Source organism: Corvus moneduloides, chromosome Z, assembly GCF_009650955.1.
Source record: "Corvus moneduloides isolate bCorMon1 chromosome Z, bCorMon1.pri, whole genome shotgun sequence".
Lineage (NCBI taxonomy): Eukaryota > Metazoa > Chordata > Aves > Passeriformes > Corvidae > Corvus > Corvus moneduloides.
In genome coordinates, this window is record NC_045511.1 from 41,783,288 (window position 1) to 41,797,362 (window position 14,075).

A 14,075-nucleotide genomic window follows, 5' to 3' on the forward strand; every position below is an offset into this window, starting at 1 on the left:
AGGGCCTCTAATCTCTCTGATCAGTGCTGACATAAGAGATGTTTTTGTTATTGCTGAGCAGGTTTTACACATAGCCAGGGCTTTTTTTGCTTTCCTTCTTGCCACACTGGCGAGGAAGATGGGAGGTTGGGAGGAGTCACAGCCAGGATAAAGTGGCCCCAACTGACTGAAGGGGTATTCCAGACTGTGTGGTGTCATGCTCACTATATAAAGTTGGGGGGAAAAGGAGGAAGGGGAAGTTGTTTGGAGTGATAGCATTTATCTTCCCAGGTCACTGTAACATGTGATGGGGCCCTGCTCTCCTGGAGATGGCTGAACACCTGCCTGCCCATGAGAAGCAGTGAATTAATTCCTTGTTTTGCTTTGCTTGTGTGCACGGCTTTTGCTTTTCCTATTAAACTGTCTTTATCTCAACCCATGAGTTTTCTCACATTTATCCTTCCAATTCTCTTCCCAGTCCTACTGGTCAGGGAGTGAGTGAGTGGCTGTGTGGTGCTTGCCTCTTATGTAAACTAGGTATTTCACACCATTTTGTTCACACATGCACAGCCAGCCCTTTGGGGCCCTCCTCCAGGAGGTGAGTTGCTGGCACAGGGGATGGACTGAGCAGGAGTCTCAAGGCAGAACAATAAGTTGGCTCAGCACAGCACTGCCCCACCTCTGCAGGACGCTCCTCTAATCACAACTTTCCTGTTGCAACAGTCAGAAGGCATAACAACATGGTTATGCCTGGGTCCTCCACAGACCCAGGAATTCACTGCTCCAGATCCAAACCCCATCTGTATGCAGCACTACCATTTGTGACCTCAATAAGAGGCTGGGAAGAAAGCTTATTTCATTATTATATGGGACCTAGGTTAAAAAGTATTGACGATATCTAGCAGTGTACTGGGAAAAGTGTAGGCCAACTGAATTTACTGTAACTGATTTGTTATATTCCACCCACTAAACAGTTTATTACAATATTAATGAATTTTAGAACAACTTTTTGCAGACCACTAAAGGTATTAGCAAACATTAATATATTCCAGTTCAACAGTTACAGAAGACAACACTTCCAATCATAGAATGGTTTGGTTTGGTTCGATTTGGTTTGGTTTGCTTTGGAAGAGACCTTTAAAGATCCTCTAGTCCAACATCCTACTATAGGGGCACTTTCCACTAGACCAGATTACTCAGAGCCTCATCCACCATGATCTTAAACACTTCCAGCAACAGGGCATCCGCAGATTCTCTGGGCGACCTGTTCCAGTATCTCACCACCCTCAACATGAAAGTTTATCCCTTATGTCCAAACTAAATCTACCCACTTTCAGTGTAAAACCACTGCCCCCTGTCCTTTCTCTACAGGCCCAAGTAAACATTCTTTAGCTGTCTGCTGGAATCACTCCAACAGGTCTTTCTTGTACTGGGGATTCCAGAGCTGTATGGAGTACACTGGGGTGGGATCTCAAGAGATCTCTCTCAACTTGTTGGCCACACTGGTCAGTTGGATGTAGTTGGCTTTCTGGGCTGCAAGAATACATTCCTGGCTCATATTTAGTTTGTCATCCACCAGTAGCCTTCTCCTCAGGGCTGCTCTCATTCTGTCTTATCTCCCAGTCTATATTGATGTTGGTGATTGCCCCAACCCAGGTGCAGACCTCACACTTGGCATTACTGAACTTCAAGAGGTTCAAACATTCAATAACAGTCATTTACTTGAAAATTAAATGAATTCAAGGATTAAAACTCCTTGATTTCTCCCAGGTTCCTTTGTGATGCCTAGTATCATTGATGGCAAGAGCATAATAAACAAGGGGGAAGTGGGCTGCATCATGTGCCATCAGCAATCCTGTCTTACAGTAGTGTAATACTTTAATTGGTTAGATGATGAAAGAAGTGGAAGTGAGTAAAGTGACATTGCTCGAAAGACAAATTGAGACAATCAAGAAATTCCGGGAAGATTCAGGAACTCAGACTAGGATGGGGCAAAATGACTTTAAACTGAAAGAAAGTAGGTTTCAATTAGGTATGAAAAAGAAATTGCTGAGTAGTTTATACAACTTCTATCCCTGAGTCTTCAAGGGCAGGCTGGATGGAGCTCTGAGCAACCTGGTCTAGTGCAAGGTGTTTCTGCCCATAGCAGGGGTGTTGAAACTAACACACCTTTAAAGTCCCAAACATTTTTTATGATTCTATGAATTCAAGAATTCTACAATAGACAGAGGGAATCTCTTAGACTCCTCTAAGCAGTAATTACCATGCCTAATTACAGCAACAAGCAAGACTTAAAGAGTTAAACACAGAATTGTTTCATTCTGAAAAAACCCTTATGATTATTGAGTCCAATCATTAAACTAACACTACGAAGTCCACCACTAAACCACGTCTCAAGGTGCCACTTCTGCACAGCATTCAAACACCTGCAGGGATGGTAACTCAAGCACTTCCCTGGGCAGCCTGTGCTCTGAAAACACTTTCAGTGAAAAAATTTTTCCTTATATCCAATCTTAATCTCCCCTGGAGCAAATTAAGGACATTTTGTCTTGTCCTATCACTTGTTACTTGGGAGAAGAGGCCAACCCCCACTTCATTACACCCTTCCATTCAAAGGGTTGCAGAGCGCAATAAGGAAGGGGTATCCCTGAGCCTCCTTTCCTCCAGGCTAGACAGCCCCAGCTTCCTCAGCCACTCCTCAAAGGATTTGTGCTCCAAACCCTTAACCAGCTCCATTTCCCTTCTCTGGACACTCTCCAGCATCTCAATGTCCTTCCTGTGGTGGGTGAGGGACCCAAAATTGAACACAGGCTTCAAGGGGTGGCCTCCACAGTGTCAAGTACAGGGGACAATCCCTTCCCTGGCCCTGTCATCCACACTACTTCTGATAAAAGCCAGGATGTCGTTGGCCTCTTTGGCCACCCGAGCACATGCTGGCTCATGAAGAAGAGATGGTTTCACTCTGAGTTTATTAGTTATACCTGTCTCAATGCAGAGGTACCTGTGTCTATAGTCAGTGGTACACAGCAAATTTAAACCTGGAGTGACTAAAGTAACTAATTTTAGGCCTTCTAAACATACTGGAACCATCATTCCTCCCAATTCTGGGATCAACACAGCTGGTACATAACTGAATTTCCCTTGGGGAAAATCATGAAAAACAGCTGCACAAAATATATTGACAACAAGCAGGCAGGTCAGACAGTTCAGTTACATGAAATGTTTTGCATATAAATAAGAACGAAGATAAGTTTCTCCCCCAGTTTTCAAGTGATTTCATTGGCAGGAGGTGGGGAGGAGAGCTTTATTCTGATAACAGAAAAATTACATTTCTATTTCTGCCAAGGTTGAGAAGTAACAGGGTTACATTTCAGCAAGGAATATTTAGATTATTCATTTATGGTAAAATTTAACTCAGGACAGTTACACATAGGCAATCTGCTCCTCTGTGTCAAGCATTATCATTCTTGTCATGTGTTTGTCTGCATTTTCCTTAAATAGTCCTACATTGAAGAAGAAGGATGTCACTTAACAGTTTACTGCAGCCTCATTATTTAAGTAATCGGCCACAATCAATAATTAGTTTTACTTTGAATTTTATTATATCTTCCTTTTACTGTTACTTATGATTGAAATCTCAACAATAGTTTGTTACTTTACTGAAGAAGAGGAATTTTCATATTCTTAAAACTTTTCTGAGCAACTGGTTACACTGTATTTTTTATTCTGAAGCACAAATGTGAGGGATGCTGGGGCAGCAAGGGACAAATACATCCAATTCCTCACTTTTCCATAAAAGGAAAAGGGAGAGAGAATTTGGTGCTTAAATAAAGGAAAGTTTGTGCTACAACCGTGGTGTAGGATTTGGAATACATCTATTTTTTTTGTTCTAATCCTCCTAGGACTTCCGCCCTCGTTAGGGATATGGATGATCTAAGGTTGACATCTAGTGGTGGGAAGGTAGATTGCAGAGAGGAATCTTGCCCTCCTTGCACACAAACACATTTTATCGAGGCACAGGAATGTCATCCTAAAACTTAAACCCAGACATTAAAACCATAAGACTTGTGAAGCTAAGGAGAGCAACGTTAATAATAATAGCGTAGTCAGACAAGAAACTAAATGCATCGTCTTTTATATTAAAAATATTTAAGTCCGAAGCATTCTTCTTTGCAGCCTTTCACTTTAGTGTACGATATAAACAGCACGGATGAAGAGACAGGGGAGAGAGTACTGTTGGGAAGCATTATTAACTAGACTGATATTTATATTTGCCTTCAGATCTTAATCCTTATGTTTATTTTGGGGTAATAGCAAAGATTACTCAAACAAATGTTAAAGGGTTTGATTATTTTATGTCTGCAACAACTGTGCTAAGGCCATGCACAACTGAATTTCTATTCAGCTGCTTCTGTGGGAACACTTTAGTGATTTCTAGTTAGTACTTTGTGTTTGAGTCAGTGTGATTAATTTATGATAGTGCCTTCATCTTGTTTCTGTTGTATTAACTTTTCAGTTGTCTCCCTAACCTTGGTCATACTGTTACGTTCTCATTTGTGCCAGCTCGTCAAGATATTCTTGGAGTCCTAGTGCCAACTACAGGAATGATTGAGTGTCCTTTTTATTTAGAAAATATTCTTTTAGGTAAGATGACCTGCCAAATAATTCAGTATACAACTGTGAAAGTAGTTGCTGCAGCTTTCCTTCTACGGTCCTTCACGCTTTTGCATTCAGTGAGTGTTGTATGTGTTTCCATTCCTTTTAGTCTCCAAAGTTAACACAGTAACTTGAATGGTGTTTCAAAACATTGCTTTAGAAAATTTACCTTATATGAAAAAAGCTTTCCAATTCAAGCAACCCAATTACCGTGTATGCTGAACTATTAGTTTAATTAAGTCTTGGATGGGGGAGAGAAGTGGTGCAAAGTATTTGTAGTAACCGGAGTTCCTACTGGAATGTAGTTTAATTCCATTAGAGCTAACAGTTTCTATCTCCTGCCTGTAGCTGTTTGGAAGAGAAGGCCCTAGTAGATATGCTAAAGCCCTGAAGTATGTTTGCAGCTTCCAGTTGGATAAAGTTATGGAAGCAAGCTGAAGACACTGAGAGAAGGAGGAGGGGTAACAAAAAAAGCTAAGGGTCGCAATAGTGGATGCTTCTATTCTTCCTGCCAAGTAATAGAAATAATTAAAAGAAAAATTATGGTCAGTGGACTTGAGAGAAAAGGTGAAAGTTATAAAAGCAGCCTGAATAACTTCCCTTAACAAATGTTACTGATGCTTTACATCACTAAGAACATACATTCTATTACTTAATACAGGATTATATTCTGCAAGACATGTATCAAGCCTCAACATACACCAGGGGAGCTTCAGCAGCAGGGAGGTGGTGGGTGGAGTCACCATCCCTGGAGGTGTTCCAAGAAACAACTGGATGTGGCATGCTCTAGTCAACAAGGTGATGATCAGTCAAAGGTTGGATTCAATGATCTTGAAGGTCTTTTCCAACCTAAATGATTCTATGATTCTATGTTGAATCCTACAATCAGAAATTAAAAATATTGTATTAATTTATTAGCTATAGAGAAAACACATGTTCCCTTCTTGGCCAAAGAGAATCCTATTTATACTGTGTGTTTTAGAAAACTTAATTTCTCTCATGGCCTTTGACAAACTATGACAGTGTAGCATATTAACATATGCTGGATAATTTCAGTAGGCTTTTGGAAAAAATTACTTTGACCTGTAAGGTTTACCGTTGAAAAAAGCATACTCCACACATTTTAGAAACAGCCTTTGTTCCACTAACATATGAATGAGAAAAAGCTAACAAGGGACTATGTCTTTATGGTGATTTGACATTTAAATACAAAATTAGACTGTTATGATACTGTCCAAGTTTTTCTTCCTTAATCTGTATCTTTTAACTATTCAAAACCACAATTTCCGCTTTGGACTAAAACAAGATGTCAAAGCTGTCAGAGACTTAATTTTGGACCTGTATCAGGATCAGAATCCAGACAAGAAGATAATCTTTCCCACTTCACTCATGCCACAGACAGAAAATACTAATTTTGTCTTTGCTGTTGTCAAGGCCATTAAACCTGAGGGAGTTTAACCTGTTTCAAAGGAAAAACATGGTTGCAGCCACAAAGCGTGGCTTGCTCATAACACAGCCTGCGTTGATCAAAAAAAAGGCATCTTTTTAAATACCGTTTACAGAAATGGAAGGGGGATTTATATTTACTGAAGAAATATGGATTAAAATAATTTTAAAGAATTAAAGTTTACTTTTTAAGTTATACATTTAAAATATTGTGTTCGTATTTCGCATCTCAGATTTGTCTGTGAGTTATTTGTTGACAGCTGTAAGAATCAGGTGTATGTAGAAGAATTTACATAGCTACACTGCTGTCCAGCTGGTATATTCTTAAGATTTTTTTTTTAAATTCAGCATTTACAATCACAGGTTATAAAATTTGAAACAGTAATGCCTCAAAAATAACAAGTTAGGGGTTTTTAGGGTGCTAGAAATTTTTATACTTTTGTTTTGAGCAGTGCAGTTGAAAGACTAGGGTAAGCCTATTACACTTTATAGAAGTAGCTCTCTGTAGCCTTGATAGACCAAGTCCTAGGACATTCAAAAAATAATTACAAAATACTAATTACTGGTGAATGTTGTGCATCATTATGTTTTTGTACAAATGCTTTACAAAAATACTTTCTCAAAGAGCAAGGCATTTAACAAATGTTCCCAGCATTCACTTCCATGGGAGCTGAAATATTAACCTGTGATAAACTAGGCCTTAAACTCCTCCAAGGCACTAACATAACTTGCTATTTGCACTTTGCATTTCCCCTGCCATTAAGCTTCATGGGTGGTTTTCTACAGCTTAGAGAGCTCTTTAGAAGATTTCCAGCCATTTTCCTACCTGCTACAATTTCTGCCCAACTACAAACCTCTCCACTAAAGAAGTCAACACCACTAATAGCACAGTCAGCTCTCCTTCACTGGGTCAACAGTTCTCAGACAAAACAATTAAGGCACGAGGGCCATTTTCAAAGCTGTTCTTACCATGCAAAACTTGCAGAGGTTACTGGCACTCGATCAGCTCACCCAGCAACACTGGTAAGTACAGCATGTTAGTAGAACAGCCTCTTAATAGCGGTAACTAAGCTCAAAAGATGTGCTGATGTTCTCCTATACTTAAATACATGAAAATGCCATTTTTCTAAGAGAAAATAATATAGCAATAGTTTTTTACTATCAGCATAAAATAGCAATTTCTGTGCAGCACAGAAAAAAATAAAGTTCTAATGACTTTTTAGTTTGAGTAGTGCTTTTGTGTATTCCGCCAGGTGATAGCTCTCACAGCTCGGTCCTGGGAAAAGCACACCCTGACCTTTCCCTGCTCATAAAAGATGTTTGCAGTTTCACATATCAAACAATACAGATCCCTTTTTTCCAGCAGTACAGAAAAAGTAGTGTTTCCAGAAGAAAACAGTCTGTAACATTTGACTCATCTGCTCTTTCTTTAGTGTTGGAAAAAGCAGGAGAAGCCCCTTCTTAACAATGCTTTTATGTTTTTAAGGAAGTGAAGGACACTGACCTATAACACTGTGTCCATACTTAGTGACTGGCAGTTCTCTATGCTGAGGGAACAGTGAAGAACACCCTGGGATGAAGCACAGGCCTACAGAGCCACTTGCTGAATGAGAGGCAGCCAAGGGGGGGTGGCAGAAGGCACAGAATACAACAGCCCATCTGTGTGATTATCGGCCATGTTCCCAGGACGTCATCTGTACCCTCCTTTAGAAGTACTGATGTCATGCTAAATCCTCAAACCTACTGTCCTAAATTAACCACTGTTGCTCAGAGCATAATTCAAAAGCATTTCTTGTCATGAAATCTATAGAAAATGGAGTTTCACTTTAAAAATTCCAGTACATGAAAAGACATCAACACAAATACTTGCCTAGGGCAGCAGATTTATTAGAAGAAAGCATATGAAATGCCCAAATGCTTGGACTGCTTGATCCAGTTTTGAGCCCCTTGGGAACTTCCAGAAAAATATGTTTAAACTCCTAGAGGTTTCCTCTAAGAGTCAAGATTTGCTGTTTATATGAGTAGGACACTGGAACCATGAATGCGGGAGCCTGGCTTTGCTGGAACAGGAGTTTTGCAGATGGTGAGACTGTTACCATTGCAGGACTCATCAGCGCAAGACTGCTTTATTGTCACACTTCAAAACCAACAATCAAAGCCTACATGAAGGCACTGACCAAGAAAAACCTCTGCACCCAGTTCTCAATCTGCTCGATGCAATAAGCAGTGAACATGCACAAAGATAAGAAACCACTTGGAGACATCCAGCAAAAAGATAATTCCATTTTTTCCCCTTTTTGCCTGTTAGTGTTCTACCCCATCATGCCTGTTCTGGCAGTCACATTTGTTTCAGACTTTGATGCACCATGGCAAGTTAAAAAAAAAAAAAATTACATGAGACATTCTTTTACTTCTTGTTGGAGCAGACTTAAAACAAATTTATTCTTCCCTTAAAGTATTACAAGAATATTCAAAATTCTTGTTCCAGATTTGCCATGAAGACAATCAAATCCTCATAATAAAATCTTGTGTGTATGATCAGTGAACTGTAGATTCCTGCAGTCACAAAAGAAAAAATTGTGACCAAGATCATAGCTGCACAGATTACATAAAGCTTCGGCTCCTAGGTGATGCATAGATGTACTTGCATATACATACATACATGTATGTTTATATGTATACACATAGTATATACTGGGCAGAAAGTTCCCAAGTGCACAGGTAAGAATAATTTTGTAAAATGCTAAAGATAACAAATAGCTAATGGCATACATACAGAATCTTTATGAGGAGGAGAAAAAATTTTAAAAAGAGGATTTCATAAGAATTGAGTTATTCTAAGGGCAAATACAGGCTGGGTAGAGAATGCATTGAAAGCAGCCTTGAGTAGAACTTGGAGGTTCTGGTGGATGAGAAGCTGGACACAACGCAGCTGTGTGCACTTACAGCCCAGAAATTTAAATGTATCCTGGGCTGCATCCAAAGCAGTGTGGCCAGCAGAGAGAGGGAGGGGGTTCTGCCCCTCTATTCCAGTTTCACAGGACTGCACCTTTAGTGCTGTGCCAGCTCTGTGGCCCTCAATAGAAGACACGGACCTGTTGGAGATGGTCCAGAGGAAGGCCAGGAAGATAGTCTGAGGGCTGGAGCAGTTCTTTTATGAAGACAGAGCTCTTTTACGAATCAGGAGGTTAAGCCTGGGAAAGGAAGATTCTTGGGAGATGATGCAGCAGTCTCCTGTACCTGAAGGGAGCCTACAAGAAAGCTGGAGAGGAACTTTTGACAAAAGCACATAATGACAGGACAAGGAAAAATGGCTTCAGACTAAGAGAGTAGGTTTACATTAAGCTATCAGGAAGAAATTCTTTCCTGTGAGGACAGGTTGCGCAGGGAAGTTGTGAATGCCCCATCCCTGGAGGCATTCAAGGCCAGTTTAGATGGGGCTCTGAGGAACCTGGTCTAGTGGAAAGGGTCCCTGCCCAGAGCAGGGGGTTGGAACTAGGTCATCTGTAAGGTCCCTTTCAACCCAAATCATTCCATGATTCTATCATCTGGCAACACCATCATGTCTTTTTCAATACAGCAACAGAAGAAAAAAACAACAAAAAAACAACAGCCAAAAAAACGCCCCACACCCCCCAAAAAACAATTTAAAAATAAGCTTATACATGTTAATCCAGTTACTAAAAACTTGTCCTTACAATAAACCAAAGGTAAATTCTAAAGTCTGTAATTCTGTTTTCCTGAGATGACTGCAACAGAAGTTTGACCACGTGTTCTCATAAACAGGATTTGACTTGACCTACAAAATTCTGAGTAATGGTACTCTCTATTAATTAAAGCAGTATATAAAGAAAACACATAATAATCACATTTCAGTCAAATAAAATTCAGTTTCACTTTATTCAAGATTAAGAAGGGGGGGGTAGGGTGGGGTGCAAACCAAGAGAGCCATGCCATGAAAGCCATGCAGATGAACAAAAAGGAAGTGCAACAATTAGACTTACAAATGTTTCTGCAATTTCTTAGAGGTAATTGTAACCCTTAGCAAACTGAAAACCCAAATGACATTTCTCAAATGTATTAAGTTTACATAACAGTCATATAAAAGAGAAACTGTTCTTTAGCATTTCAGTAAAGGCCAAGATACACTTTTAAACACCACAGTAGGCACAACTAAATGCCTACATTTTAATTTTTATCGAGATCCCCTTTTCTAGTTGCATATACACTTTCAATAAAAATTAACATACCTATTCAGCCTTCTTGTTGAAAAAAATATGCATATTGCAATAAGGAATGAGGCACAGCAGAGTAGACATCTCATACAATCTGCAGCAATCCAGAAAATTACACAATGGCCCAAGTCTGAATACCTTTCTCTTCCTCCTGGGGCGATATATAGCTAAAGGAGACAATCGGTGTTTGCCAAGAAATGGCAAATTTCTTTCATAACTGTATGGAGAAAGCTTTATTAAAAAAGCCAAAGTCAAAAGACACAACTTATGGACTAGAAAAGGGACCTATAGAAAATCATATTTTCATTACAAGTGGAAACAAGGGATGTGGAAGAGAGGTCCCACATTGACTTCTGAACATTTCAGACCCTGTCTTAAGGCTTTTAGTTAGCACAGAAGACCAAAATATTTTATACTCTGTAGGAAAAATGCCATTCTGGGGGAATTGCTATGCCTTCCAAAACATGAGCTGCTTAACCACAAATACACACATTTAAAATAAATCCTTCAACATTAAGTGTTAGATTGTTTAAATATTACTGAAAAGCCAGATGAGATTTGAGAATCAGAGCTCGTTGGCAAAATAAATGTAAGAAATAATTAAAACATAGGTTCTGTGGAGAAAAAATATTTAGAATCAGGTAAATGGAAAAGCTACACACAAATGGGAATGTACAAAGTACACACACAAGAGGTATTGTAAATGAAATTTGCAGCAGGTACTCCGTAAATGCTGGGGATGGAGAGGAGACCACATACTTGTCAAGAACATTATGAGGATATTAAATGAACTATCATGCCTAAGACAGAAATGACAGATGAAAAACAAGTGACAGATAAAGAATGGTACTCAGTGCACCTAAAACCACTACTTATCTAAGGCAAAGTATGGAAGTTTGGCATGATACAACCTGAGTTAATACTCTTGATATGTACTTGGTGTACAAAATGAGTGGAGTAACACCATCATTGTAATATTTTGGAATCCCCTTAAAATATTTTGATTCCATTTACAGTTTATGGGGAAAATTGCAAGATTACATGTATTTTGTAACCAACTAAATGGTTACTCAACACCAATGGCAAGACTTACAGTAAATTAAATATCTTCAACTATAGGTTACATGCTAGTTGTTTTACATTTTACAGTAATGGAACAATTTGGATATTTCAAGCATCACCAGCAATGTTAGAATTCTATTCTGTAGCTATGAGTATTCCAAACTATTGTTTGGAAATCACATTTTGGCAGTAGGTACTTTCTATATGTACAAGATATTTTGAAGATTTTGATATGGGAATTTATGGAAACCTTCATATAACACTGTATTTCATGTGTAAAAAAGTACATGTGTTTCATGTATTTTTTGTATCAACTGCAGTAAACAGCCAATTAACAATACTATGAGTACTACATCTAAGAAATAAACAGAATTGCAGACATTCAAGCTAATAAAATGTTGCTGTCTGGGTATGAAACAAAAAAGTTCCATTAGGTAAGAAAAGTTAACAAAAGCAACTGTGACATTATATTTATTATTTAATATAAATTTGACTTCACCAGTCACTTGCTTAGCACACAATATTGTGTAATTCAAGGCATTTGTTTTTGGTATGCAACAGTGCACTTATAACCCCATAAACTCCTTCTTGAGTTGCAAGACTGTTCCTAACTTCTATTCAAAATAATAGGCTTTTATTAATATTTTTTGTGCAGAGTTAATTCTCCCCAATACACATTTTTGTAAACTGTTATATTTTCTGTAATAATTGATTGAGGTGCTGCAACATTTCCTCGAGTAGGATATAAAAAAGTTTACACTAAAAGCAATACTGTACTGTATCTGTAATTGTGATCTGGTCCACTCATTTACAAAAAAACCTAGTATTGTCAACTAAGCAGACACTTGTGATCTAAATTCAAATTCTCTGATCAGTAGCCTCCTCCTTGTATTTCGAGTTGTAACACTAGTGATTAAGTTAAAATTTCCTTTGACAAAGAAATTTGTATTTCAACACAGCCTCAAGTCATATTAAAACTAAGACATAAAGTATTGATTTTCACCATCAAATCAAAACTGCAAGATTTGCTCTGAATAGTATCATAATAATTATTCCAGAGTTCAATTTCAGTATCAAAGGTTAAGACACACTCACTTTATACTGCTTATATAAAAAATGAAATCTGAAGTTCTTACATTAAAAAATCAAGCAAACCAAGACAAAATTTGGCAGAATTTTTTTTATCATTACATAATTTTTTAAGCTAACATCATCTACTTTTCTGATATAGACCATTGTGACCATAATAAGCAATTGGATAAATCTTCCCTCCCTCCTGTCTTTGCTTTTGTTGCTGATATTCAAACAGTTCTGCTTGTGAAAGAGGAATTAAAAGGTAGCCGTTCAGTGTTCTTCATATCTTGGTGCTTCTCCATTCATTACAATTTTGGCTGATTCTCTCTTACTTCTTCTAGTTTGGAAAGGATCCACTGTGTGAAGAAAAAAGTAATAATAATAATCTTTCTGTGGTACAAAACAGACAAAGCAGCTGAAAACTACACTGGTTTTTGTCACTACTGTCTGCTCTCTTCCTAACCAAGTTTTAACACTGTGTTAAAAATACTTCCATAGATTATAAACCCCTGGCTTTCTAACATGAAAATGGAGCCATTCATGCACCAATATTTGGCATTTGATACCATGTCTAATTAAACTTGTTTCCTGGTCTGTACTTCAAGGAGTAAGATTTTAAAAAAAAAGAAGACAACATTTAACCCCTCTCCTGGCTCTGCTTTAGTCTACAACTGTAGACAGATGACAACAGAGAAGCAAGGATCACAACAGACAGAAGACAGTAACAGGTTGCAGCAATGTGATAAATTATTTAGAAAATAAATAATCTTTTCCTTACTTAAGACTTGTGGTATACGTAATATGATGTACTAATTTCACTTTTGGAATTGTTCCTGATTTAGCTGGGGCTTAGACAGGATTCTTTTCCCACAGAGACTAAGGGACCTCAGCTCTGCCCACCCCTGTTCCACCAGAGCCAAAAAGTAAAACCAGAAAACCTCAGTACCTCCAAAGACTACAGGCAAGTCAAATTCAGCACAGGGCCCTTACCTTTTTGAGGTAAGAGTTAACTGCTATCACTTACCTGCAGCTAGAAACTACCCTCACAAAGACAAAAGCAATTTAAACTAATGAGAGAATGCAACTTTTGCAAGCTGTCTCAGACCATGATCTCAGGGAACCACACCCCACTGAAGTATACACAAGGCTCGTTTATTTTTTCTGAAAATTACTAGCTACACTAGTTAAAAACAAGGCAGTACTTTCACAGGCAGCTACCTTATAGTTCTGGTAGCAGATCTGAACTGTTCCTACTATCTGTTGTAGTCAAAACTAGTGATGTTAAAATGAAAAGGTTATCAGAAAATGTGTATAACAATAGCATTAATACCATATATCAAATAAACTACTGGTATTCTTCTTAAGGATTTTCTTCATTCTTCAAACAAAACTGTATCTTAAGGAACAGAGCAGTAACACCCCACCCCTGCCCCCCACCAGGAACAAAACTAGGAGTGATTTACAAATATTTTTGTTCTATTAAAATGTACTATTTAAATTCATATTCTAGATTGTTTAATTTTTGTTAGCAATACTGTTTAATCAATCTTTTGTCAGACTGCTGTAATTCCAAAGATTTATGTAGGGAAAAGTCTGGTGTTGGAACTGAGTATTTTTGAAATT

General features: G+C 38.2%; 1 protein-coding gene across 3 annotated transcripts in view; it reads right to left on the reverse strand.

The window, feature by feature from the left end:
* Window positions 1-9,957: 9,957 nt before the first annotated feature.
* Window positions 9,958-14,075, reverse strand: part of VPS13A (vacuolar protein sorting 13 homolog A) — a 110,064-nt gene continuing 105,946 nt past the window's right edge. For all 3 annotated transcript variants that reach the window (XM_032097544.1, XM_032097545.1, XM_032097548.1), the window contains one exon: window positions 9,958-12,808. In XM_032097544.1, the coding sequence (XP_031953435.1) occupies window positions 12,758-12,808 (51 nt within the window). In that variant the 3' untranslated portion in view covers window positions 9,958-12,757. The remainder of the gene's footprint in view (window positions 12,809-14,075) is intronic.